The 25,349-nt window shown below is 49.8% G+C and overlaps 1 protein-coding gene across 4 annotated transcripts in view; it reads right to left on the bottom strand.

The window, feature by feature from the left end:
- The window catches only part of PPP6R1 (protein phosphatase 6 regulatory subunit 1), a 1,178,344-nt gene that overhangs the window by 706,473 nt on the left and 446,522 nt on the right, over positions 1–25,349 (bottom strand). For all 4 annotated transcript variants that reach the window (XM_086930305.1, XM_086930304.1, XM_086930307.1 and 1 more), the window contains exon 10: positions 9,823–9,966. In XM_086930305.1, the coding sequence (XP_086786431.1) occupies positions 9,823–9,966 (144 nt within the window). The remainder of the gene's footprint in view (positions 1–9,822; positions 9,967–25,349) is intronic.

Here is a 25,349-nt window from a genome sequence, read left to right as displayed (position 1 = left end):
GCGCACCCCCCCAGTGCCTCCCTCACAGACCTGATGGCAGAATCCGGAATGTCTTTGCCCTGTCTTCCTAAGGAGGTGGCGGGCACCCTTGACGGCCCACTTACCTCGGAAGAAATCCACGGGGCCATCACCCTGCTACACTCCGGCAAAACACCTGGGCCGGATGGATTCCCACAGGAATACTATTCTATGTTTCGGGATGATCTGGTGCCCCACCTGACGGCGCTCTTTCGACAGGTGGTGGAGGACGGGTCCTTTCCAGCCGAATCGGACGTGGCGACTATCGTGGTCATCCCAAAGACTCCCCCACCCTCCCTGGACTGCTCCGCCTTTAGGCCCATTTCCATGATTAATACCGAAATTAAGATATTCGCCACCGCCATCGCCCAGAGGCTCCGCCCTCTCCTGCCTGACCTGGTCCACCCTGATCAGTGCGGCTTTATGCCGGCCAGGGGTACCAGATACTGCATCCACCGTCTTCACCTTGCCCTGGCCCATTGTCGTCGGCTCTCCCCCTTTGTGGCCCTTCTTCTTGATTTCGAGAAGGCATTCGACACAGTGGACTGGGGTACCTGGGAGACGTTTTGGAGACGCTGGGCTTTGGCCTTCCCTTCCGCCGCCTGATCCAGGTCCTCTACAGTGGCCCCAGTGCTCGGGTGCTTGTTAACGGCAGGCTCTCCGACCCGTTCCCAAACCGAAGGGGCACCCGCCAGGGATGTCCTCTTTCCCCACTCCTATTCGCGTTAGCGATGGAGCCCCTGGCGGCACTCATACGACAAGACCCCCTGATTCGTGGATGGCAATGGGACCAGAGCCAGGTGGACAAAATCGCTTTATATGCGGACGACGTGCTGCTCTACTTGGCTGACCCGGAACGCTCCAGCCCCAGGTCCCTGAGAGCCCTTACAGCCTTTGAGCGAGTCTCTGGACTCCGCCTCAATCCGACAAAGTCCACCTTGGTCCTCCTCCACTCCTCACGGGCCTGCTTTGACTGGCAGGCGATGATCCCCCTTCGGAAACTGCCATTCAAGTACCTGGGTGTGTGGATTACCCTCCTGCCTGAGATGGAGTGGACCCTCAACATCGCCCCCCCTAGTCACCCAGATGAAAACTGATCTCCGAAATTGGCAGTCCCTTCCCCTTAACCCACTGGGACGAAGCGCCCTTTTGAAAATGATGATCCTCCCACGCTTCCTCTATATCCTACAAAACACCTCTATCCCCTGACAAGCAGCTGGTTACGGGAATTGGATAGCGTGCCAATTCGATTCTTATGGGGAAGGGGACATTCCCACTTGTCCCTCTCCCACTCCCGCATTCCCCCCCTTTGATGGTGGTATGGGAGTCACCAACCTCTACGCCTACTACCTGGCCACCAAACTCATCGTGATCCATGACTGGTTTGCAGGTGGGTGGTCTGACCCCGCCTACCGGGTAGAACTCCCTGTTCTTGAGTTCACACACTTGCAAGGTTTCCTGTACGGCTCCCCGGTGCCCCGGGACATACCCTCCATCACCAGGTCGGTCCTTATGGCTTGGCGTGCCGCACTTCGCCTGGTGCGCTAGGACCGGAAACTGACAAGGCAAACGCCCCTTTGGTGGGGCACCTGGTTGGGCGAGACCGCGGTTCTGGAAGGGTTCCGTCGGTGGGATCTGGTGGGGATAACCCTGCGTGGGGACGTGTGGGTGGGGGACCACATACGCTCCTTATCTGACCTACAGCAGCGACACTCACTCCTACACTCCCAGTTTTACAAATACCTACAACTCCGCCACGCCCTCCACATTCACCTCCCCATACCCACTTCCCTTCCAGAGTTTAGTCCCCTGGAGGCCCAGGTCATGATGGGGGATCTGGGATGGGGAGGGGTTTCCCGGATATACTGTGCCTAAATTAATAATTCCCCTGCATCCTTGGACCGCCTTAGGGAGCAATGGGTGGAATGGGTGGGCCCCTTGGACGATGTTGACTGGCGTAACGCCCTTATGGCACCCAGAACCCTAACCACATCCTCAAAATTACGCCTAGTCCAGGTCTATTTCCTCCACACAGCCTATTTGACACCGGTGCGTCTCTTCCGAGCGGGTGCACGACCCTCCCCGGCCTGTGCCCGATGCGCCGGTACTCCGGCTGACTTCTACCATATGGTGTGGTTGTGCCCGGCTTTGGAGTCATTCTGGAGGGGGGTGGAGAGAGAGCTGACGGATGTGTTGGGTTGGGTGGTCCCTCATGACCCGAGACATTTGCTTCTTGGAGTGTTTGATGGTCTAGATGGCACTCGAGCCGATAAGCGCCTCTTGGGAACGGCGTTGGCAGTGGCGAAACGAGACATTGCAGCCAAATGGTCTCAGAGGGCGGCACCAACCTTGTCGAAATGGAGGAGGGGGTTGATTGGTGTGGGACACAAGAAGAATCTGTTTTTGAGGCCCGGGCTGCCCGGAGCTCTTTAATAAAATATGGGGCAAATGGTTTGGTGTGCTACCGCCGTGATGACTTTGCTACTTCCATGTGCTCAATGGGTACCAACGACTCATTCTATCTATGCTAATATGCTGAGTGATGTCATGGGACGGAATCAGGGGTGTTTTAATGGAATATGTGACTTGATACGAATGTATTTCTTTGTGTTCATTACTTTAATAAAAATTGATTATCAAAAAAAAACCATGTGGTTTAATAGACTAGAATACTTTAAACCTAATCCACTTCCTTCACTCAACATGTGGCGAATGCCTAAATGAGACATTATTTTTATTGGAATTGGGTTTTGCTAATTAATTTATTTCACCCCCCATTCCTCTTACACAAGCTTTTAACGGCAGAGTAGCTAACACCATTATAGATTTCATTTTTGCACCAACTCTGTTTGCGTCCAGTTTGCTGAATTTTAGTACTCATGATAATTCCGTCAGTGACCATTTCCCAAACATCATTTCAATACTAATTCCGCCCAACTCCAGCAGAAGTAAGTCGGAGAGAAAGTTTGGGCATAAAAATTTGACCATTGACAGAATAAATGGGTACTCTCTCAAATGGGATAATGTTGACACACAACAAACAACTAAAGTGGTAGTAACATATTCCCTAGATTCCATAATGAAATGTTAGGACCCCTCAACTTCACATCAAGAGGTCCCAAGTAATTTTATGGAAATCACAAAGGTGATTAATAAAACATTGAGTGTCCAGCAAAAACAAAGGAAAGGTAAGAGTAAAGGTTGGTTTAACTAGACCTGCACAAGGGCATATTCTGACCTAAAAACTGCCCTACATAAAGAAGAAAGGGACAGGAAAGAAATTAGTCAGCTTAGAAAAGCATATAACCAGGTTATAAAATCTAGAAAAGCTGAATTAAAAAAGAAACCTGGGAAGAACTACATAAAAGCTGTAAGAACAAGGATAGCACTGCCTTTTGGAGGGTTGGTAAATCTCCCTTTCTCTCAGTAGTCAGGGATAGGCAGACAATTGAAATTGCGGTCGATGAAAATCATTGGGTAGAACATTTTTCTCAAATTTTTGGTCTAAACATTGATGCGAATCATGTGACAGAAGATAATGCCAAGATAAGTCCTTACTAAACCCTGTAGGTTTTCCCAGAGCTCTTGATATAATCCTACACGATGTTGAGCAGGCTTTAAAGGCCAGTAAAGGGGGAAAGGCACCAGGCCCGGATGGGGTTTCAGTTGATGTTTTTAAATATAATTTGGACCTATGGACACCAATACTGACAAGAGTGTTAGAAGCAACATGTACAGTCAGGCTTATTGACTCATAGTCAGAATCAATCCTGGTCCCGATATTTAAAAAAGGAGACCGCCAGAATCCGGCCTGCTACCGCCCTATATCCTTACTAGATTCCCTGAGCAAAGTGGCCTGCCGTATCGTCCTTGACCGCTTACAGCAATGGGTGGATGATAATAAAGTACTGACAGACTCAAAGTACTGTTGACTCATTCCCCGTCTTCTACGGTTCTATGATCCCAAGCATAGTTTTGTGATTTTGCTGAATCAGTGCAACACTACTATCAAAGCACTATGATTATGTTACAAAGCTTTTTTACCCTCAGTGTCTCCTTCTTAATTTTTATTTTTTTTTAAAAAACATTTATTGAACAATTATTCATGGCTACTTACAATCAGCAGTACAAGTATATTGGTTACAGAAATATCGTTTGGGTTCGCACATGTCTCAAGCGGTGTAAAAGTTAGTCTTTGTTATTATCAATTGCGGTTTATTAATCTGCCCGCTATCTTCGACATTCTGAAGATAGTAGGCTAATGGTCATCTTATATCACCTATTTGGCATGGAGAACAGGTTAACTCCAGTTGGTCTATTCCATGTCCTCACTCCTGAGGTCCCCTTCTTACAAGCCTACTAATGTGCTTTTTACAAACTCAGGCAAGACCGGAGATATAACTCATGGACTGTTACTGTCCTCAATCCCCCCAAAAAATCCTGTATTGGAGACTAGCCTTTTCTATAGTTTCTGCCTCTTTATGGAACAGTCTCACCCCTAACCTTACTTACCCCAATTCCATGAAGCTTTAAAGACTTGTTTTAGCAATAATACCATTACCCCCAGGTCCCTTACGTCCTTGTCTCATTCATTAACTAAGTGGAGATAACCATCTCCCGACAGAGAAAAAGACAAGAGGAATGCTGGGACCCTAATACTGCCCCTCCCATCAGGAATACATAAGCAGTACTTACCCAGCATCCCGCCTGTTCTTTTTTTCGGTCTGTCGACAGAATGGACTTGGATGTGCTGGTGCTGCTCCTGCTGGGCTGGAGTGGCGGTGCTTCTCTTCACCCCCCGCCCGGTTGCCTGGCTGTGCGGGCGCGGGGTTTCCTGGACTGTCTCTCGGTCTGCCGGGCTTGCTGGGAGTCAGTCTCTGTTCCTGCCGAATTACTGCCTGGAAAGGCGCTTTGCGGCTGGGGCGTGTGCTTCTGTTTCCATCCGGTTCGCAGATGCGTCTTCCTGAGCCTGGCGGGACGTGCCTCGCTTGCGATGTTCCTCGTGTCTCCTAGGATTCGTGCTGGCAGGAGGGGAGTGGGGGGGAGGGTTTGGGGAGGGGGGCCTTGGCACTGGTGTTGGCCCCCACCCGAAGTGAGTCCCGCTTGAAGGCTTTTTCTTATTTCTACCCCTGTCGCTTGTGCTACCATGCCTGGGCACTCCGTGCGCGCGCCCACTCTATCCGGAGCTCGTGACTTTGTCACTTGGTTCAGGAGATCGTGGGAGCTGCGGTCTTCCTCTTCGTTCCCGATTTACATCTTCTCTCTACATGATGCTGCCATTGCCCATCCTGATGGCTTGTTTCTGGTGACTGGCTTCTCTCTACATTATGCTGCCGTTACCCTCCTGATGGCCTGTTTCTGTTGACTGGCGAGGGATTGCAAGTTTCCCTTCGACTTTCTTTGCACAGGCCTCTCGGATTTACCCATTAGGCTGTTCCTGGGTTCGGACCCTGCGCACCTTCGTGGCTCTTGCTCTGCCTGCAGATATGTTGAGTCAGCCGGTATTTTGTTTCTGGGGCAGTCATGATCAGTTGCGGTTCCTGCTGGTTGTTGCCGCTGCATGTTTTTTGTTGCAGCAGGGATGACATCCTGGCGGCCCTACGGGTGCCGCGCTTGGTGCTGCTGGCTGATCCTTCAGGTACTCCTGGGGCGCCCGCTCCTAATGGCAGCAGGTGGGGATGGAGATCCCACATTCTGATTCTGGGATTGAGTCACATGCTGCCGGAGGTGAGGGATCTTTCCTGGCCTCCCTGATGTTTTTAATCAACAAATGATTGTACTGTCTCCGGTCGCTGGTTCTGGTCCCGGCGGGAGGAGCTGGGCCCTTCACCATGCTTGTCTCTCCTCCTGTGGGCGGCTGCCTCTCGCTCTTCGTGTTGGCCTTGACAGTCTCGGTCATGCCTGCCGTCATTTTGGGCTCTTCTGGCGCCGGACCCCTTTTTCTGTTGCTGGGGTCTTGCCTTGGTGTTGCGGGCATCGCTGCTGTGGCTCTGTTTTCCTTTGCGGGTTCTGGCTAACGCCCCCCTCCCACCCCTCTCCCCCCCCCTTCCACCCTGCGCTTGCAGTGCTGTGCGCTGGCTGTTTCCTGCCCGGTGGAACTCCGTCCCTGGGTGGCTGTGCCTTTGCTGGTTCGGGGCTGATATGGGCGATGTCGTGCTGGGTCGTAGGTTGGGTTCCTCATGGTCCCCAGAGTCAGTCTTGCTTGTTTCCCAGCCTGGTTCTCCTTGTCGGTGCTGGGTGCCTGTGCTGTCGTCCTCGGTGGTGATGTGTTTCTGCCTCCTTCGGTGCGGTGGCCGCGGCTCTGGTGCCTTTCTGGGGTTCCCGACTCTTGACGGTGGCTGGCTTCCCTTTGGTGTTGCGATTGGGACCGTGGTCCTCCTGGGCCTGCGTGGTCGCCGTGCTCCTCCCCCTTGTTCTGGTATGAGCGGTTGTTCTTCAGCTGTACCCTCACTGGTGCTTGCCCTGTCCTGGGCTTTTGGCCCTGCCGGGGTCTGCCCTCTCTTTCTGTCGTGCCAGCCCGGTCCTGCTTCTCGGTGTGTTTGTGATACAGGATCTGTGGTCTGGACTCTGGGTGCTGGATCCGTGGTGTGGTGTCCGCTTCCTCCTGGTTCCCGGGGTTTGCGCCTGTTGCTGCCTCCTTTTCCAGCGGCCGGGGTTTGTCCAGGGCCTTCTTTGTGCTGGGGTTTTCTTCGCGGGGACTGGCTGGCTGGTTCGGTCTCCGTCTGACTGCCTTTTCCTTGCTGGGTGCTGCTTTCCTGGTTGCTCCTGGCTCTGGCACTCCCTTAGCTCTGTTGCTGGCTTCTGGGGTTTCCTTGGTGATTTTCTCTTGTTCCCCGCTTTTGCTGCACCCCTGCTCTGTTTCCTGTGTCTTTGGCTTACTTTGGTGGGTCCTGGCGGCCCCTCCTGGTTCGGCAGTCTGTGCTGCTCGGTCTGGTTTGGGCCCCTGCTCTTCCTTTCCTTTGCACTTCCCTCCCCCAGGTGTGTTCCCTGTGAAGGTTCGCCTGTTTGGTCCCTAGGGGTTCGTGCCTCTGCTCTTTGGGCCTGGCTGTCTTTCGCTGTTGCCCTGTCCTGGGCTCTGGCCCCTGTTTTCCCCTCTTCCGTACTGCGGTTGAGGTTCCGTCTGGGCTCCGGGGGTGGTTGCTCCCTGGAGGGAGGTCCTGGTCTTGTCTGGTCCCCTTCCTGGGTGCCTGGCTGGGGCCCGCTGGGGCTTTTCTGGCTCCTGTGGGTTTTCTGGCGCCTGTTGGTCGCTTTCTTCTGCCCTGCGTCCTTGTCTTTGCTCTCTATGGCTGGCCAGCCTGGCTGTTCGTTCCGCTGGTGTCGGGCCCTGTCCTGGTGTGTCCTTCTGGGCCTGCTCCTGCTGACTGTTCTCTTCCCAGGATTGCTTCTCCTGTGGTTGGGTGTCTGTCTCTACCTGGTCCTAGTGTCTCCGTTCTAGGCTGTTGGGGTTGCCCTGGTGCTCCTTCGTTGGCCCTCTTTCTGTTGCCTTGTCCGGGCCTGTGTGGGGTCCTGGTGTTCGGTGCTTCTGGGTTGGCTTTTCCGGGGTTGCCTCCTGTTGCTCGTGGCTTGCCGGCTTCCTGCTGGTGTGGCGTGGCCTCTCACGGTGACTCTTTGGTTTACTAGTTGTGAGGTCTCTTCTCTTCCGGCTGTGGGGTGTGTTTGCCGGGCGTCCCTGGTTGTTTCCTGGTTCCGGTGTCTTAGCTCACTCCTGTCTCCCTTTGCTTCTGCGAGCTCTGCTCCAGTGTGGGTTTTTGTCCCCCGTTCTCTTGTTTAGGTGATGTTCTGAGGTGTTCGTCTTGGCCTCTGGGGCGTCCTCCCTCATGGCTGCGGGTTGTCCGGGGTCTACTGCTGGTTGGCCCTCTGGCTTCTCTGCCTCCTCCGGGTTCGGCTCAGTGGTTTTCTCTTGTTGTTTCTTCCAGCCTTCTGTGTGGTCCGGTGGCGGTGTGCTGGGGGTCTCTTTTGGCCTTCCTGCCCTTGCTTTGGCCTTTGTGCTGCATGGGCTCCTTCCCGGGACTGGTTGGGCCTATGTGGGTGGGTTGCTTGGCTCCAGCCCTGGCTTCCTGGTTCCTTTGCACTTGTTGCCCTGTTTCTTGGCTGTTTTCTTGGCTCCTCTCCAGCGTTGGCTGGTGTCGGGCCTGGTGGGTTTCTGGCCTGTGAGCTGTGCACCTTGGGGCCTTTTCCGCTGCCCCTGCCCATTCTGCGGGCTTGGCCCGGGAGTTGGGTGCCTGTGTTTTCCTCCACTGTGCTGGTGCATGTTTTTTCTGCCCTCTGTGGTTCTGCGGTTTCATGCCTGGTTGTTTCCTGGTTTGGGGCTGCCGGTGGTTCTCGTTGCCCTGGGCTTGCACCCTGCCTTGTTTTCCCTCCCTCTGGGGTTGTGGGTTTTTGGGGTTGTGGCCGGTGGCTCTGTCCCCTCCCTGGCTGGGCCTGTTCGGTTCAGTTCCAGCTTGTTGGTTTCCGTTTTTTGTTGACCTCTGTTATTTGGTCCGCTACTGGTTCTTTCTGGGGGCTTCTTTGGCCTGTGATCTTTTGGGTTGGCATCCTCGGCCCCTGCTGGTCTGGTTTGGGTGCTGTCCTGGTTCAGCTGGCCCCCTTCCCTGTGGGGCTTATGGCCTCCTTCCCTATCCTTTTCGGTCTGGCCTCTTGCTGCAGCTCCTCCCTCTGGGTTGGGTGTGTGGTGGTTGTCGTTTGGTGGCCCTGGTGGTGCCTGCGTTTCTTTCATGGTTCCTGAACCTCCTCTGCGGTGGTTGGGTTGGCTTCCTCTTCTGTCCTCTCTGGGGGCCGGGTCGTTTGGTTTGGTGGGTTGGGCCTATTTCTAGCCTGTGCTTCACTCCTTCCTTGTTGGTCTGGGTGTTCATGCCTACGCCCTGTTGGCCAGTCTTTGCTTCGTTCTTTGGCCTTCTTCAGGGTGGTCGTGTCTGCTCGGTTTCTCTGCGGCTGCCGGGTACTGTGTGCCTTCCTGGTGGTTCTGGGCTTGGCTGCCTTGTCTGGTGGGTCCCCTGGCCGTGTTCTTTGGGTCTTTGCCCTGGTTGCCCCGTCTCGGTTTTTGGGCCTCCTTGTTGTGGCTCTGGCCTTCGGTTTTTTTCTTGGTTGTCTCCGGTCCGTGTTTGGTCCCTGTTGTTCTGTTCTGGGTTGCTGTCTGGTTGCTTCCTGCAGTCACCCTTCCCTTCTTTTCGATGCTCCCTTGGGTTGCTGAGCTTGTTGTGGTTTACTGGGTGCATTTGTGGGTTCGGAAGGCCCGTGTTCTGCTTTGGTATACTCCACTTTGTTAATGAATGGGACGAGGACATAAGGGACCTGGGGTAACAAAACATGGTCTGAGGCCATACTCTAAGAGCAGAGGCCAGTTCTGCATACAATATACCATTCCAACAGCATACTGGTCAAGGCCAACAGCTGTGCCCGATAGGCTGCAGTTTAGAACCTGTGAACAAGCACTCCTTTCTCAAAACTGCTCTGGAAGTTTACAGGACGCCATTCAACTCCACTAGGCACAACAACGTACCTCTCCCCATAAGGCTTACTGTGCAGTAAAGTAGCCACTGTGTATAAAGTGACTAGCCCAAAGACCATTGCAAACTCAGAGAACTGAAGCCTAAAGGATCCCAAGCCTGAATGTGTTCTCATAAATATACACACTACAAACACATGCTCTAGATTTTCTATACACATGTGGGGAAACAAATAATCATTTTGTGAGTCTTTACTAACCAAGAGTTCCAAAGCTATATTGGTGAATTAAGGCAAAAGTAAGTTTTTCTAACTTAAGTGCTACCTTCAACAGTCCCCGCTTCTTCAAAGTGCACTTACATGTTTGACAAGATGGCTCTCCTTCTCAGCCACAGGTGTGTCCTCATCAGACTCCATAGCTGGCGCCATGTTTAGAATGGTACTAACACAGGCTTCTACTTGTGAATGAAGGAAGTTGTTGTACACGTAGTGAAAATACAAGTCCTAGAACGATAAAGTTAATCGGAGAAAAAAAAAACTGCATTATTGTTTGAGAGACAAAATATAAAAATTACAACCAACTAGTTGCGTCAGAGTTGTTCTTCATAATACCATCATGCTAGGTTTTTATATTAATAAATCTCAACGTAACACAGGAAAAAAGCATAAAACATTAAAACATTTGCTTGTGAAATAACGCGTTGTGGTTGCAAACAATGGTGGTCTGTCACCTTCTAGAATACCAAACATGCTGTGCAATACATTCTTGGCACTTCCTCTGTGGTTGTTGAGCACGCGTCCAGCATACTTGCACGCACCAAACAGTCTGGGGTCGTACTAAAGGCCAGTCTGCTGCTTCCCCACACTCAAAAGCAGAATTCCTTCTCCTACGGATCCTGGATATAATGGAGTCAAACGAACTAGCCCCTGTAGAGCTGCAAATGAGAGGTAACAATGGAAAGTTGAGAGTTCCCCCTTCCTAACACGGATTTTGCACAGGGGATCGGAAGGTAGCATAGTCTACCACTAAACATCCAGCAATTTCAATCTGGAAGGAAAGTTCAACACTGACCATACCCCTAATAGGGCTTAAAGCGTCTCACTAAGCAGCCGTCCTCAGCCTTTCAGCTCTCTACAGGCAAGGGGGGTCATCATCGAGAGGTCACTCCCCAGGACCCTGAAAGCTTATTGGACTGCAAGGATGAAATCAGAGGGGATGCAGCATGTACAAGGTCCAATATAGCACCCAGTACAAAAAGAAAGCACGGAAGGGCTGTCATAGGCAAGGGGAGACTCTCCTATTGCAAACTCTGAACCTACCAGAGCTACCTGCTTGGAGATGGCATTTGGAATTTGATCTTAAAGCACAAGCTCTTTCATTGGACAGAGATTTCATTCTTGGGTGATTAACCCTTGGCACTATCAACAGATTCTACTAAAGGCACTAGGGTGGGTACAGGAGAGAAGTCTGAATGTCAGACACGGGGGATTGGTTACAAATAAACTACGAATCTACTGTGGATGTAGCCCCTCCTGATAGCCACAAATCCTCTCATCCTCCTTGAAATCAATCCGGATTAATCAAGCACAGCTAATCACACGATAGGGTATCCAGGCTCACCCAGACCCCGGAGGCTTATTCGAACAGTCAGGTAGTGAGGGCCATTTGTAATTTCTGAAGTACAGTTATGGTCCGAGGAGAATGGGAAGGCTGTTCCAGGTCACTGCTTCGATGTGGGAGAAGGAGCGTACTCCACTGCTGCTTCAGAAGATGCGGGTAGTATGGGCAAGTGGAAGAGAGAAGGAGGGTAGTCTTCTCAATGATTGGTGAAAGTCCAGGCAGTGGTTAATGTAGGAGGGTCCTTGGTTGTGTAGAGCCTTGTGTATGTGGTTCAGCAGCATGAATTGGCGTCTCTTCTGTACAGGAAGCCAGTGGAGTTTCCAGAGGTGGGGTGTGATATGGGTTTATTGTGGAAGGCCAATGATGAGTCTGGTGGTAATACGTATAGTCGGAAGTCTCGGTGGATGGTGTGCGGCGATTCCTACGTGAGGACATTCCTGTAGTCCAGTCGGCTGGTGATGGATTGTAACACGGTGCATCTTGTGTGTGGGGTAGCCACTTGAAGATGTTAAGGAGAATGTGCAGAGTGAGGAAGCATGTAGAGGAGATAGCACTGACCTGTGATTTCATGGTGAGCTTGTGGTCAATGATTATTACAAGGGTTTTGGTGTGGTTCAAGGGAGTGGGTGCAGGTCCTAGGTCTAATGGCCACCAGGAGTCATTCCCTGTGTTGCTGCTGTTGCCAAAGATCAGTACTTCAGTCTTGTCTGTGTTCACCTGCAGGCAGTTGTTTTTCATCCAGTCAGCGACGGTTGTCGTGCATCTGTGGAAGTTAGTTCTGGTGGTAGTGGGGTCATCGGTGAGTGAGAGGATGAGTTGGATGTAGTCTGCGTAGGAAATTATGCTGAGAGCATGGGATCTAATAATGTTGGCCAACGGGGAAATATATGCGTTTAAGAGAATGTGGTTGAGGGATAAACCCTGGGGGACACCGCAGGTGATCTCCTTGGGTTCAGAGGTGAAAGAGGGGTGATGGATCCACTGGGTTTTTCCGGTGAGGAAGGTGGTGATCCATCTGAGCTTTTCCCTTTGGACGCTGATGTGGTGGAGTGTTTCGATCAGTGTGTTGTGGGATACAGAGATGAAGGCTGCCGAGAGGTCGAGGAGTTTCGAAGCTGCTGTTTCTCCTCGGTCGAGTAGGTTTCGGATGCCATCGGTGGCACCGATCAGGGTGTCAGTCAGTCAATAAAACTTTATTTAGTTTGTTACAACCATAAAAGTATACACTTTTCTTTCTGTTAAAAAGCATTTTCAAGGCAATTCATAAAAAATGTAGCACATGTTCATCACATATAAAATAACACGTTTCCTTTAAAATAAGAGTTACATATTATTCAAAAATTGATAAAACCAAATAGTCTATACATATACATCGAATGCTTTCGATATGTCAAGTACCGTACTGTTATCCTTTAATAGCACAATCTCGTATTATCCTCAGGGAACACTTACAGTATTTACTCCGTACACTTGAGGAACACTGACTTCACTCATAAATTTCCCCACAGCACATTCCCACTAAAAGGTTAACAGCTTGCGTCCTATTCATAATCCTACAATTTTTGAATATTGGACATAAAATCTCCTTTCGTGTATCTAAAAACTTCATGCAATCTAGTAAAACATGTACAATATCAGAGGGGGTACACAAAGTGAAAGTGCATTTCACAATATTTTCTATCATAAAGTTTTTAACCCATTTATTCGCATAACGGGGGTTTATCCAAATTCGCACTTGTAACACCTCACGTCTTAAACGGTAACTAGGTAGCCTATCTACATAAGGATAATGTTGGTCTTTTTCCCAAGCCAGAATCATATGGGAAACTGAAGTTTTTAGCGAAAGATACTCCCGATCATGTGTACGAGACGTATCAAGACCCAATGACCTAAGTTCTTTCTTATCTATAATTGGATTTCATAGCTGCGGGCATAGCCTAAATCCTAGCGCTCCATACGCTTCCCTTATTGAGGCTCTTGTCTTTTTCGCCCAGGACAGCTCACTAATGGCAATTTCACCTTTACATCACTGGGAAATTTTATGGGACTCCTCTGCCCCTAGGCACTGCCAGAAACGTATTAGGGCCATACAGGCTGTTATAGCCCAAGCGGCAATTCCCAATTCTAATCATGCTGCTTGTACCATAGATGTTTTGGCAGCGAGAACAAGCTTTTTAGAGTATTTCCCTCCTCTTTATCCCAACAGGTTTTGCCGCTTAGGTAAATTACTTCTGCCCCATACAGGAATTGTGGAGGGACCATTGCTAGATAGGCCTTTATAACCAGCCCGTCCGACATTTCTCCGTATACACTGTTGAATCTTTTTAGACCCTTCACAGAAGCCGGTGCCCTAATTTTTAAAGCTTCCAGATGGGTATACCATTTCAGGTTACTCGTAAACCACATTCCTAGATATCTGTATTCTATTACCCTATCAAGTAGTTCTGTACCAAGATACTAAGAGAACTATGTTTTACTCCTCCCGAAACATAACATTTTGGTCTTCTCCATATTCACTACCATTTTTTTATTTAAGCCGTAATCTTCAAACAAGTTTAGTTTTCTCTAGATACCTATCTCCGTCTGGTCCATAATCACCAGGTCATCTGCATATAGTAAACAGGATACATGGTTACCTCCCAGTTTCAGGCTAGCCCCTCTAACCTCTTAGTTTTAAATCTAGGTCGGCTAAGAACAGGGAAAAGAGCAAAGGGGCAAGTACGCACCCCTGCCTCAAGCCATTTCTAATCTGGATCCTCCCAGACAATCCTCTTTCCTCATCCAAGATTATCTGGGTCCAGTTTTCGGTATGTAAGGCCTGGGTCAGGGCCAAAAGATCGTCATATATTTATACCCTACCAGGGTTGACCACAGCTGCTCCCTGCCCACGAGGTCGAATGCCGCGCGGAAGTCCACAAAACAGCAGAATAATTTACCCCTCTGTTCTATCAACTTCCGCGCGATGGACCAGAGAGCAAAACAGCGGTCAACCGTTGAATGTCCTTCTTTAAACCCACCCTGTTCTAGATGTACTATCTGATTATCATATGCCCAATCCTTTAGTATACCCAGGATTACTTTGGAGAATACTTTTTCGCCTATGTCCAGGAGATTTATTAGGCAGTAGTTTTTAGGGGAATTTACATCGCTTTTTTGTGTATTGGTCTAACAATCGCCCCTTTCCAACTATCTGGCAGAATTCCTGTATTTAATATCCTCTTGAACATATTCGAGAAAAACTCGGCACACCAGTCTGGATTCGTTTTTATAATAAGTGCTGGTAAATGATATGGGCCTGCAGCTCGTGTTAAATTTAACCCAGATATTATGCTCCTAATATGACCTGGGGAGAAATGCACTTTCACATCTTCCCTGACACCTGGCACCTATTTGATAATATTTCCCCCCTTCTTGGCTATTTGCCATAGATTTCCTCACGGTAAACTACCCACTTATCCTCTGCAACAGAGCACTGCAGGATCCCTACAGCCTTCCCTGTACATTCTTGTATCATTTTCCAGAAGCCTTTAACGTTTTTATCTTCAATTGCTTCCAGTAAATTCACCCAGCATTTATCCTTATAGGATCTCTTTATCTGTGATAGTTGCCTTATATTTTATCCTTAATTTCTTAAGTTCAACTGATGATACATCATTGTAACTTCCTCTGAGGCATCTTTCATGCCGCCTAATGGCAGCCTTTACTTTCCGTAAATCGTCATCAAACCATGGTTTATTATTTGGATATACTTTAGCTTTGCTTACTAGCCCGTGATTACCCAGTTTAATTTTTATCCTGAGGCCTCATACCAGGATATGTCCTCTCCTGGTGGTAGGTTTTCTAACCCCACTATTAACTGGAGTGCACTCAGTTTCTTTATATATTCTTCACTAAACCTGGTTGTAAGACGCTTAGGGTATTCAACCTCTACTTGTAGCGCTTTTTGTCTCTGCAGGGCCCTATTTACCTCTAATTCTATTAGCAGTGGATAATGGTCACTACCCTCTAGCCTAACTATTTCAAGGTGTTTAATTAGATGGATGCTCCATGCCTGAATAAATGCATAGTCTATGGGGCACTTTTGCTGCCCTATTTTAAAAGTGCGCTTTGCGGGCCGATCCGGTTCCTTTCTTCCATTAGCACAGACCAGGCCCATGGCCCCCAACAGCTTACCGAGCTCCACATCTTGCGTTGAGCTGTCACACTTATGGAACTTAGCAAACTCTATGTTGTATACTCTTAGCAGCTCACTCTGCCAAGAGACAGTTTTTTGGGGGGTTTAGTCTATGGTTAAAGTCGCCACATAACAGTAGCACATCTCTAGGGTATATATCTTGTAAACCCTCCAGGTCCTTTTTTAATCGTTTCAGATCCACTTTATACTCATTTATTCTTCCTTTCTATATGTACACATTTATGATGCATAGACCTTCACCACCTGCGTTATTATTTATTATCAGCACTCTACTACCTAATGCTCAATTACACTGGAGTTCAAGGGGTTCTATATCTCTCACTATCCTTGTTGAAACCAGTGTCATCTGACCACCTGATGGCCTACCTACTATATTCTTTCTTGTGGGTTTTGCATGGTGCGTAAAGCCTTCTGTAACAGGGGTTTCGTCGCACAGCCAAGTCTCCTATAAGCAGACAATATCGGTCTTCCTCAGAGTATTTTTAAAGTTTTCATGAACCAATATTCTTTTATATCCATTAACGTTCCAAGACAGAATGGCTAGGCTGGAACCCCACCTCTTTTAGATCTTCTGTACTAACATATATTAAACTAGGACATTTAGCGAATGAAGAGAGGAGCTGGGAACAATTTAGAGGGTTTAATTTCTTAGCTCTTTTACCCCCTTTCCCTGTCCTATTGGTTCTAAAAATAGCCAGGTATCTGCGGGCCTATCTGACTGAAAATCTGGTGATCATTCATCTGGCGTTTCTTCCCTTCTTTGCCAAATGACTTCTTCTCTACCTTAATTCCTGCGCCTCATCCCAGGAATTGGGTTGCTAGGCCCTGCAACTATTGACATCTCCATCCCCCATTCTAGTGCTACATACTCCTTTTCCCCGGGTATTTTTTCAAGGTATCCTTAGCATTCTTTACCATACTTTTTCCTGATTCCCACCTAAGTTGTCCCTCAGGTCTACGGGTGCTCGCTTCTGTATCTACAAATGTTAACTTTTTTGTTTCTGGCCTTACTACCTTATCACTTGCCCTTTGATCTGAAGTTACCCCCTTCCCTTTCTCCTGTTGCTTTGTGGGTTGGTTTTTTGATTGGCCCTTTTTCCCCCTCCTTCGCCACCGGGTATTTTGTTTTATACCCCTCCTTTCCCCATATCTCTTTATAATCATGGGGCAGCGGGATATTGAATATGCTACTTACCAGTATGCATCTGTTCTTGGCATGTAGGGCTGCTGACATTCATATCTGTGCATAGATCGCCGCCTAGTGTTGGGTCCGGATGATTGCACATTGTTGTCCTGGAAGAGTCTTCGAAGTATCACGAGATAGGTGGCTCCTCCCCTATACTACAGTGCGCATGGGCATCGACTCCATCCTCAGATTGTTTTTAGCCATTGTGGCCAAGATGGAGTGAAACCAAGTGAATGATGACCATGCTAGAAGTATGTGTGAATTCTGCAGCTGCTACGGGCGCCGGGGAGGAGGGCGGGCGATATGAATGTCAGCAGCCCTACATGCCAAGAACAGATGCATACTGGTAAGTAGCATATTCGGTTCGAGGCATGTGGGCTGCTGAATTCATATCTGTGCATAGAATACATAGCAGTCCCTCCATTAACGGCGGCCGCCCGTGCCAGCTGCAGCAGTTTGGAAAAGTGTTTTGAGAACAGCCTGCCCTACAGCTGCCTGCTGTTTGGAGTGCACATCAACACAATAATGCTTTGTAAATGTGTGTGTGGTAGACCATGTGGCTGCTCTACATATGTCTTCCAAAGGAATGTTTCCAAGGAATGCCATAGAGGCCCCCAACTTTCTGGTGGAGTGGGCCCTTGGTGGAATGGTGAGAGTACGTTTGGCTTTCAGATAGCAGATCTGGATACATTTAACAGTCCACCTAGCAATACCAGCCTTGGAAATAGGGTTACCTTTGTGGTGTGGTGCAAAGGCGACAAAGAGTTGCTTAGTCTTCCAAAAATCCTTGGTCCTATCGATGTAATACATCAGGGCCCTTTTGATGTCAAGGGTGTGGAGCATTCTCTCCGCCAATGACTCAGGATTTTGGAAGAAAACAGGCAATTCAATAGTCTGGTTGATATGGAATTGAGACACAACCTTAGGAAGGAATTTAGGGTTAGTGCGAAGCACCACCCTGTTAGAATGAATTTGAATAAATGGCTCTTGGATAGTGAGGGCTTGCAGTTCACTAACTCGCCATAGCGATGTAATCGCTATGAGGAAAGACACTTTCCACGTCAAGAATTGAATCTCGCAGGAATGCAGTGGTTCAAAGGGAGGACCCATCAGCCGGGTGAGGACCACATTGAGGTTCCACTCCGGAGCTGGTGGAGTCCGCGGAGGAATGACTCGTTTGAGTCCTTCTAGAAAGGCTTTAATGGAAGGCACTCTGAAGAGTGAGAGGTGCTGCCTGTTCTGGAGATAAGCGGCCATCGCAGATATGTATTCGAATGGAAGCATAGGCCAGATTACATTTGTACAGATGGAAAAGGTAACAGATGATATTCTGAATAGACGCATCTAGCGGGTTAATGTTGTGGTATGCACAATAAATAACAAACCGCTTCCATTTTGCCGCATAGCATGCTCTGGTGGTGGGCTTCCTTGCCTCCCGAATGATGTCCATGCAGTCAGAAGGCAAGTGCAGGTAGCCAAACTAAGAATTCAGGAGCCAGATCGCCAGGTTGAGCTGTTGCGATCTGAATGCTGAATGTCGCCATGGCTCTGCGTCAGAAGGCTGGGTGTGAGACGTAGCCTCTGATGCGGTACCACGGACAGTTCTAGAAACGTGGTGTACCATGGTTGGCGAGCCCACGTTGGAGCAACCAGGATGAGAGTCATCGAGTGCTGCCTGAGCTTGCGTGCCACCAGCGGTATCAGAGGTGCTGGGGGAAAAGCGTACGCAAATTTGCCTGACCAGTTAATCCATTTCGCATTGCCCTGCGACTGTGGGTGTGGGAACCTGGTGGCGAGGCTTTGGCATTTTACGTTCTCCCTTGTGGCGAACAGGTCTATCTCTGGATGACCCCACCTTTGGAAGTACGGTTGGAGTACTGATGGATGTATCTCCCACTCGTGCACTTGGTGGCTGTGCCTGCTGAGCAGGTCCGCCATCTGATTGTCTTTGCCCGGGAGGTGTTCTGCCATGAGGAAGATGTTCCTCTGAATGGCCCACTTCCACATGCTCTGAGCCAGATGAGACAGCTGCGGAGAGAGTGTTCCTCCCTGCTTTTGAATGTAGTACATGGCTGTCATGTTGTCTGTCCGGATCAACACAACCTTGTTACACAGATGTACTTTGAAGGCTTTGAGTGCCATGAAGATCGCCATCAGTTCGAGAACATTGATGTGCATCTTCCGTTGCTGGTGCGTCCATAGTCCCTGCACCGTGTAATGGAGTACACGAGCTCCCCATTCCTGGAGAGAGGCGTCTGTTGTCAGGATGATCTGTGGCACAGGCTCTTGGAACGGTCGGCCCTTGCAAAGGTTTTGTGGATTCCACCAATGCAGAGAGTTGTATGCCCGACCGCTCACCAACACTAGGTCTTTCAGCTGCCTGTGAGCCTGAGTCCACTGACGTGTTAAGCACTCCTGAAGCGGACGCATATGTAGCCTCGCGTGCGGGACTATGGAAATGCAGGAGGCCATCATGCCTATCAACTGCATGAACACTCTTGCTGGAAGCGAGTGTTGAGGTCTGAATTTCTGTATCAGCGATTGAATGCTGCTGACCCTCACTGAATTCGGCTGTGCTGTGGCCGCCAGAGTGTTTATGGTCGCACCCAGATACTGCCGTACGTGGGCGGGCTGGAGGTGGGATTTTGGGTAATTCAGTGAGAATCCCAGATCGTGCAGGAGGTGAATGGTGTGGGACATGTGGGCGGCACACTGCTGGGCTGACTTCGCTTGGATGGGGGCTGAGGCTCTACACGGTCTAGTTGTCACAAGGACGCTAGACCGGTACTTAAGCCGAGCAAATTAGGCGGCCGGCTACTTGGAAATTACTTTCTTGGCATTGCTTAAGCCAGGAGACAGCACAGAACGCATAGCGCTCGTTAGGAGCTTTTTACCGATTGTTTTTATTGATCCCGTTTTCCATGTGTGTATTGTATGATTTTATGCGCTCATCTTGTTCCTAAAATCGCCACTTACCTGCACATTTAAAAACCACTAAACTCCGCGTTGGGGCGGTTTCTCAAGTCACTTGACAAGCTTGTAGCTTGCAGCTTTACTGCATTAGTCGGAATCTATCGACTGCCACAGCGGCAGACATCTTGGGTGGGGGCTGAGGCTCTACACGGTCTAGTTGTCACAAGGACGCTAGACCGGTACTTAAGCCGACCATGCTCACGCGCAGCGGTCACGCGCTGCGGGATCGCCAGAGCATCGCCGGAGTCACGCCAGAGTCCAGCCCGTCTGCGCCCGTCCGCGCACGGGCGGGCTCGGGGGCTCGATCTCCTGACCGTCGCTATACATATACGGCGGAAGAGCTTCGTTGTTTAGATAACGGTCAGTTGCAACTCGATATAGGTGCTATTGCTAGGCTAAAAACTCTTGCCATACTGCGGCCGTACAACAGAAGTTCTAGAACCCAAGACCCGGTACTAAAGATAGCTAGTCTGAATACTAGGTCCCTTCACAGTCATCATGTAGAGATCTATAACCTACTTCAGGATAGAGACCTTGATGTCCTGACACTCTCAGAAACCTGGATGGGTGAAAACTCCATGCCGGATATTATTGCTGCCCTCCCTAATGGCTATGACGCAATTTGGCAGAACCGCGCAGGGTCGGCTCGGGGGGGTGGGGTAGCGATTCTATTTAAAAAATCCCTATCTGTGGAAGAGATAATTTCAGAAACAGTGGACCTAGCTGACCTAGTAGGAATAAAGATTTCTCTAAACAACTCCTGCTGGGTGATTCTGTCAATCTACCGCCCACCCAACTCATCTCCACTTTTTAATGATTTATTTACACCTATTATATCAGATTTATGTACAAGGTACAAAAAAATTGTGATATTAGGAGATTTTAACTTGCATTGGGACAGCCCCCAATGGGACTTACCAACACGCCAACTGGACACCACCATGTCCGCTTTGAGTTTTAGTCAACTTGTGAAAGTACCCACACATATCAAGGGTCACACTCTTGACTTAGTATGGTCCACAGACCCAAATGTCCTTCTTAAGGATGTGGTTCCCTGCATCTGGACTGACCATTACCTAGTGACCTGTGAGGTAAACATAAAAGATCACTTAAAGCACCTACCCCGAGGTACTAGAAGGACCCGCAAATGGGCCGAGGTTGATTTAAAAAACCTGACCTCTGTGCTTCCGGAAATGACTTCTCTGACGAATTCTGATAGAAGCCTGGACGTAGAATATACAGTCCTAACTCAGAGCCTGAACACAGCTATTGATTACATAGCACCGGAAAAAACTCAGTCAATTAAGGGCCCTGGTAAAGAGGCTCCATGGTTTACCCCATCACTAAGGGAACAAAAAAGAAAGCTCCGAGCTCGGGAGAGAATCTGGAGGAAAACCAAGCAGGATACTGCAAGGAACCAATATAAAGACTCACTCCACCTGTACAAAAAACTTATTTCACAAGCCAAGGCGGAGTACTATGAGTCTCGCCTACAGAAGGCTAGGAATATCCAGAAGGAGACATTCCAAATCCTGTCGGAGCTGAGTAAAAAACAGGAGAACTCTGAGTCTCCCATAAACTCTAACACCTTTCAGGAATATTTTTTAGAAAAGGTAAAGACCATTATCCAGGACATCAAGAGTAGTGTGGTGAATTGTGACACTATACAGCCTGAGGTTCAGAATCCTATTCACTGCTCTTTAGTACAGTTCCCTGAGTTGGACGAGCTGAGTCTAGAGCAGCTAATGGGGAAAACTAAATCTGGTTCCCCAGCGGACCCATGTCCCCCGAGTATCTTCCGTGTGGCACGCCCGCTATTGGAGGCTCGGATCATCTCTCTCCTAAATAGGTCCCTAGAAACAGGGTATTTACCTGGTGACCTTAAGGAGGCGCGAGTTAGACCTCTGCTGAAGAAGCCAGGCGCAGATCCGGCTGTCCTGAAGAACTATAGGCCGATCTCCCAGCTGCCTTTCCTTGCTAAGGTCCTAGAGCAACATGTGCTGAAGTTTCTATCACTGTACCTCGAATCCCATGGCTTACTGCATGAGCGACAGGCAGGGTTTCGAGCGCACCACAGCACCGAGCTAGTGATGCTCTCGTTGTTGGACGAACTGAGAGGCATGGCTGACGGCAAAAGGCCGAGCGCCCTGATCTTACTAGATCTGTCAGCGGCGTTCGATACCGTCAGCCATGACCTGCTCCTGGGAAGGCTGGAGGCCTTTGGGATCAAAGGCTTGGCCCTCAAGTGGCTGCGATCCTTCCTTTTGGGAAGGACTCAGAGGATACAACTTGGGGAGTCAATATCTGAAGTGGGTCTCTTAGAGTGCGGAGTCCCACAGGGCTCCGCACTGTCCCCACTTCTGTTCAATCTTTACCTGCAGCCTTTGATTGCATCCCTGGCTGAGTTGGGCTGCAGAGTCTACAACTATGCTGACGATACTCAGCTAGTGCTGAGTATCGATAACACAGGGACAGCACAAACCCAAGCTCAAAATATCCTGAGGTACACCGTAGGTTGGATGACGAAAAACCTACTAAAGATCATTGGTATTGGTATTGGTAATTCCATCTACCACCTCACCGTGGAGTGATCTTTATTGGCCTGCTGAGCTTGGATCAGCCCCAAAGCCTAGTGCCAACGTAAAGAGCCTGGGGATTAAATTAGACTGTGACCTGTCAATGTGCAGTCAAGTTTCCGCTGTTGTTGGAACTTGCACGAACATCATCAGACAATTGAGAAAGATAGCTCCCTTCCTTTCTCATTCGATGATGCGTTCAATTGTAGCAGCAACTGTCATCTCCCGGATCGATTATGGGAATGCCCTGTACCTTGGCCTCCCAAAAATGTCGACAAACAGACTCCAGGTCGTAATGAACGACGCCGCACGGCTAATCTTCAGAGTGCCCAGACGAACAAAGGCCTCCCCTCTTCTCCAAAACCTTCACTGGCTCCCTGTTAAGGAGAGGGTTGAATTCAAGAGCCTCTGTATAGCGCACAAGGCGATCTACGGCCATGCGCCGGCCTATATCAAAGCCCGCCTGGAAGTGTACAACCCGACAAGAACACTCAGATCATCAGACGCTCAGTTACTGGTCTGCCCCCGCTACAAATTAGTGACTAAGGGAGGGAGAGCCTTCTCTGTCCTGGCCCCCCAATTATGGACCAAGCTGCCTGAGGGGCTACGCAGGGAGATGAATCTCCTGCGGTTCAGGAAATCTCTGAAAACCCTGCTGTTTAGAAGAGCCTTGATCACAGTGTAGTCCTGTAGCTGCATCTCTCTCAGGAGTGAACCAAGTTATTGTAATGACATCGATTTCCAAGCGCCTAGAGGCCTGCAGGTGATTGGGCGCGCTATAAATCAAAATTAACAATAACAAATCAAATTAACAATAACAATGAGCCAGTCGTCCAGATAAGGGTAGACGTGGATGTTCCGTCTCCTGAGATGCGCCGCCACTGTCGCCAGGCACTTTGTGAACACCCTGGGTGCCGTGGTGACACCGAAAGGCAAAACCTTTAACTGGTAGTGCGTTTTGTATGGTGAAACGGAGGTATTTCCTGTGTGAAGGGTGCAGTGGAATGTGAAAATACGCATCCTTTAGGTCTAAAGTTGCGAGAAAATCCCCCTGTCTGAGCAACGGGAGCACCTGCTGCAGGGTCAGCATATGGAAGTGCTCCGACAGGATGTAGTAGTTGAGTGGCCTGAGGTCCAGGATGGGCCTGAGGGACCCGTCCTTTTTTGGTATTAAGAAGTACAGGGAGTATACCCCTGTGCCTCTCTCCTGCAGTGGCACGAGCTCTATTGCTCCTTTTTGCAGCATGACGGTGACCTCCTGCTGCAATAAGTGCAAGTGCTCGACCGACATAGGACGGTGTCTTGGGGCATGTTGGGTGGAGTGGATGTTAACTCCAGACAATAACCGTATTGGATAAGTTTTCTGACCCACCTGTCCGTGGTGATGGACTTCCAGACTGGCAGGAACTGCTGGAGTATCCCCCCGACCGGTGTTGTATGGTCGGGGGGCAGTGACAAGGCGTCACTGTTTGCTGCTGGCAGAGGATCTGTAGCTGTTGTTTCCACGTCCTCTGCCCTTGGAGCTGTTGCCACGATATCCACCTCGACTTTTGTTGGTGTAAGTGGTTTGCGTGTTGCCCTTGTAGTATTGAGTGGACTGGGAGAGCTGGCCCCTGGAAACGCCTCTAGTGCTGGAGCGACGAAAAGACCCACCCCGAAACTGCTGGGACTGTAAGGCACCCATGGATTTTGCAGTCTCAGTGTCCTTTATCTTTTCGAGGGTGGTGTCAACCTCTGAGCCAAACAGGTGATCTGGGTTAACCGTTTGGTTCAGGATGGTGGTTTGGATTTCTGGCTTAAATCCAGAGATTCTCAGCCAGGCATGTCGCCGAAGCATAACACTAGTGTTTATAGCTCTGGCAGCAGTATCAGCTGCGTCCAGAGCGCACTTAATTGAAGCGTTCGAGATTAGCTTCCCTTCCTGAATCAGCATCTCAGCCCCTTCCTTGTATTGATCAGGCAGGTGTTGCAACAGGGTCTCCAGTGTATCGTAGTGTGCCCTGTCATAGCGCGCCAGAAGCGCTTGTGTGTTAGAAATACGCCAGATGTTGGCTGCCTGTGTTGCTACCCTCTTCCCCGAAGCCTCAAAGACCTTGGATTCTTTGTCTGGGGGAGGAGCATCACCTGTAGTCTGAGAATTAGCCCTCTTCCGGGCATTCGAGACGACAAGGGAGTCCAGAGGCAACTGTCCTTTGATGTAGGTAGGATCAGTAGGCGCCGACTTTTATTTCTTGTCAATTCTAGGGTTTATCACCCTTGCCCTGTAGGTTCTTTAAAGATCTCAGCAGCATGCTTTAAAACACCTTTCAGCATAGGCAGAGTCTAAACAGTCTTTTCTGAGACTGAAAAGGTGTCAAAGAGGAAATCTACATCCACAGGGTCAGCATGTAGCTGGACGTTGTGATTGTTAGCTGCCCGCTCAATGAGGGCATTGAAAGCTGTAGAGTCTTCTGTAGGGGACGTTTTAGCAGAAAAAAGTTGAGGGTCTTGTCCTGATTGAGGATCCCCAGGGTCACCACCAGCTGCCCACGGTTCATTGGTATTCTCAGGGTCTGTATAGACAGGATAACTGTATTCATCCTCATCACCTCCCTCACCAGCGTCCACATCTGAGTAAGTGGGCGACACATCATGAGTCTGTGGGGAAAGGGGTTCCACCAAGACGGGAGAGCAAGCAGAGTCCTTCTTTTTCTTGAGAGGGATCTTGTAAGACTCCAGTTGGGGTTCTGGGGTGATTTTACGCTTCAGTAGAGAAAGCCTGCCTGTTTCGGAGTCGATGAAGTGTTCCTGACGCTCGTCCCCCGAAAGTCATCGAGGTCACGGGCCGTGGACCACCGATGACGCCTTCGGCGCCGAGGAGACCTTTTCAGGCACGCCAGCCACCGCCTTCGGAGCGAAAGCCTTCAGCGCCGTCTTAAGGCGGCAACGTGAAGTAGATCGGCGTGGACACCTTAAGCGGTTTCTCCACAGGTTTCGCAGGCGGAGGATCCTTCGGATCAACCGACGCGGTGCCTTCACGGATGCGCTGCAGTGAGTCCGTCACCTTCTTGGTGAACGCGGCGGATGGGCGCGCCGGTTCAATGGAATCCCTCGAGGCCACTTTTGGAGTCGACCCTGCGGACGCGGGGTCGTGAGGGCCTTTGGGTCATCAAGTCGCTTCTTCGGGTCACCGAGAGTCTTCTTCGGCTCGCCGACAGCCTTCTTCGGGTCGCCGAGGCTTTTGCCGGTGTCGATCGTCTTCGGCGCTGACGCGCCCGTCTCGACCACCTTCACCTTAGTCTTCGGCGCGGCAGACTTCGTCTCGACGCCCTTGACTTGAGCCTTCGGCTCGACAGC

This window comes from Lissotriton vulgaris, chromosome 7, assembly GCF_964263255.1.
Source record: "Lissotriton vulgaris chromosome 7, aLisVul1.2, whole genome shotgun sequence".
NCBI lineage: Eukaryota > Metazoa > Chordata > Amphibia > Caudata > Salamandridae > Lissotriton > Lissotriton vulgaris.
The sequence above is the reverse complement of the archived record's forward strand: the minus strand, read 5'-3'. Positions and strand labels throughout refer to the sequence as shown.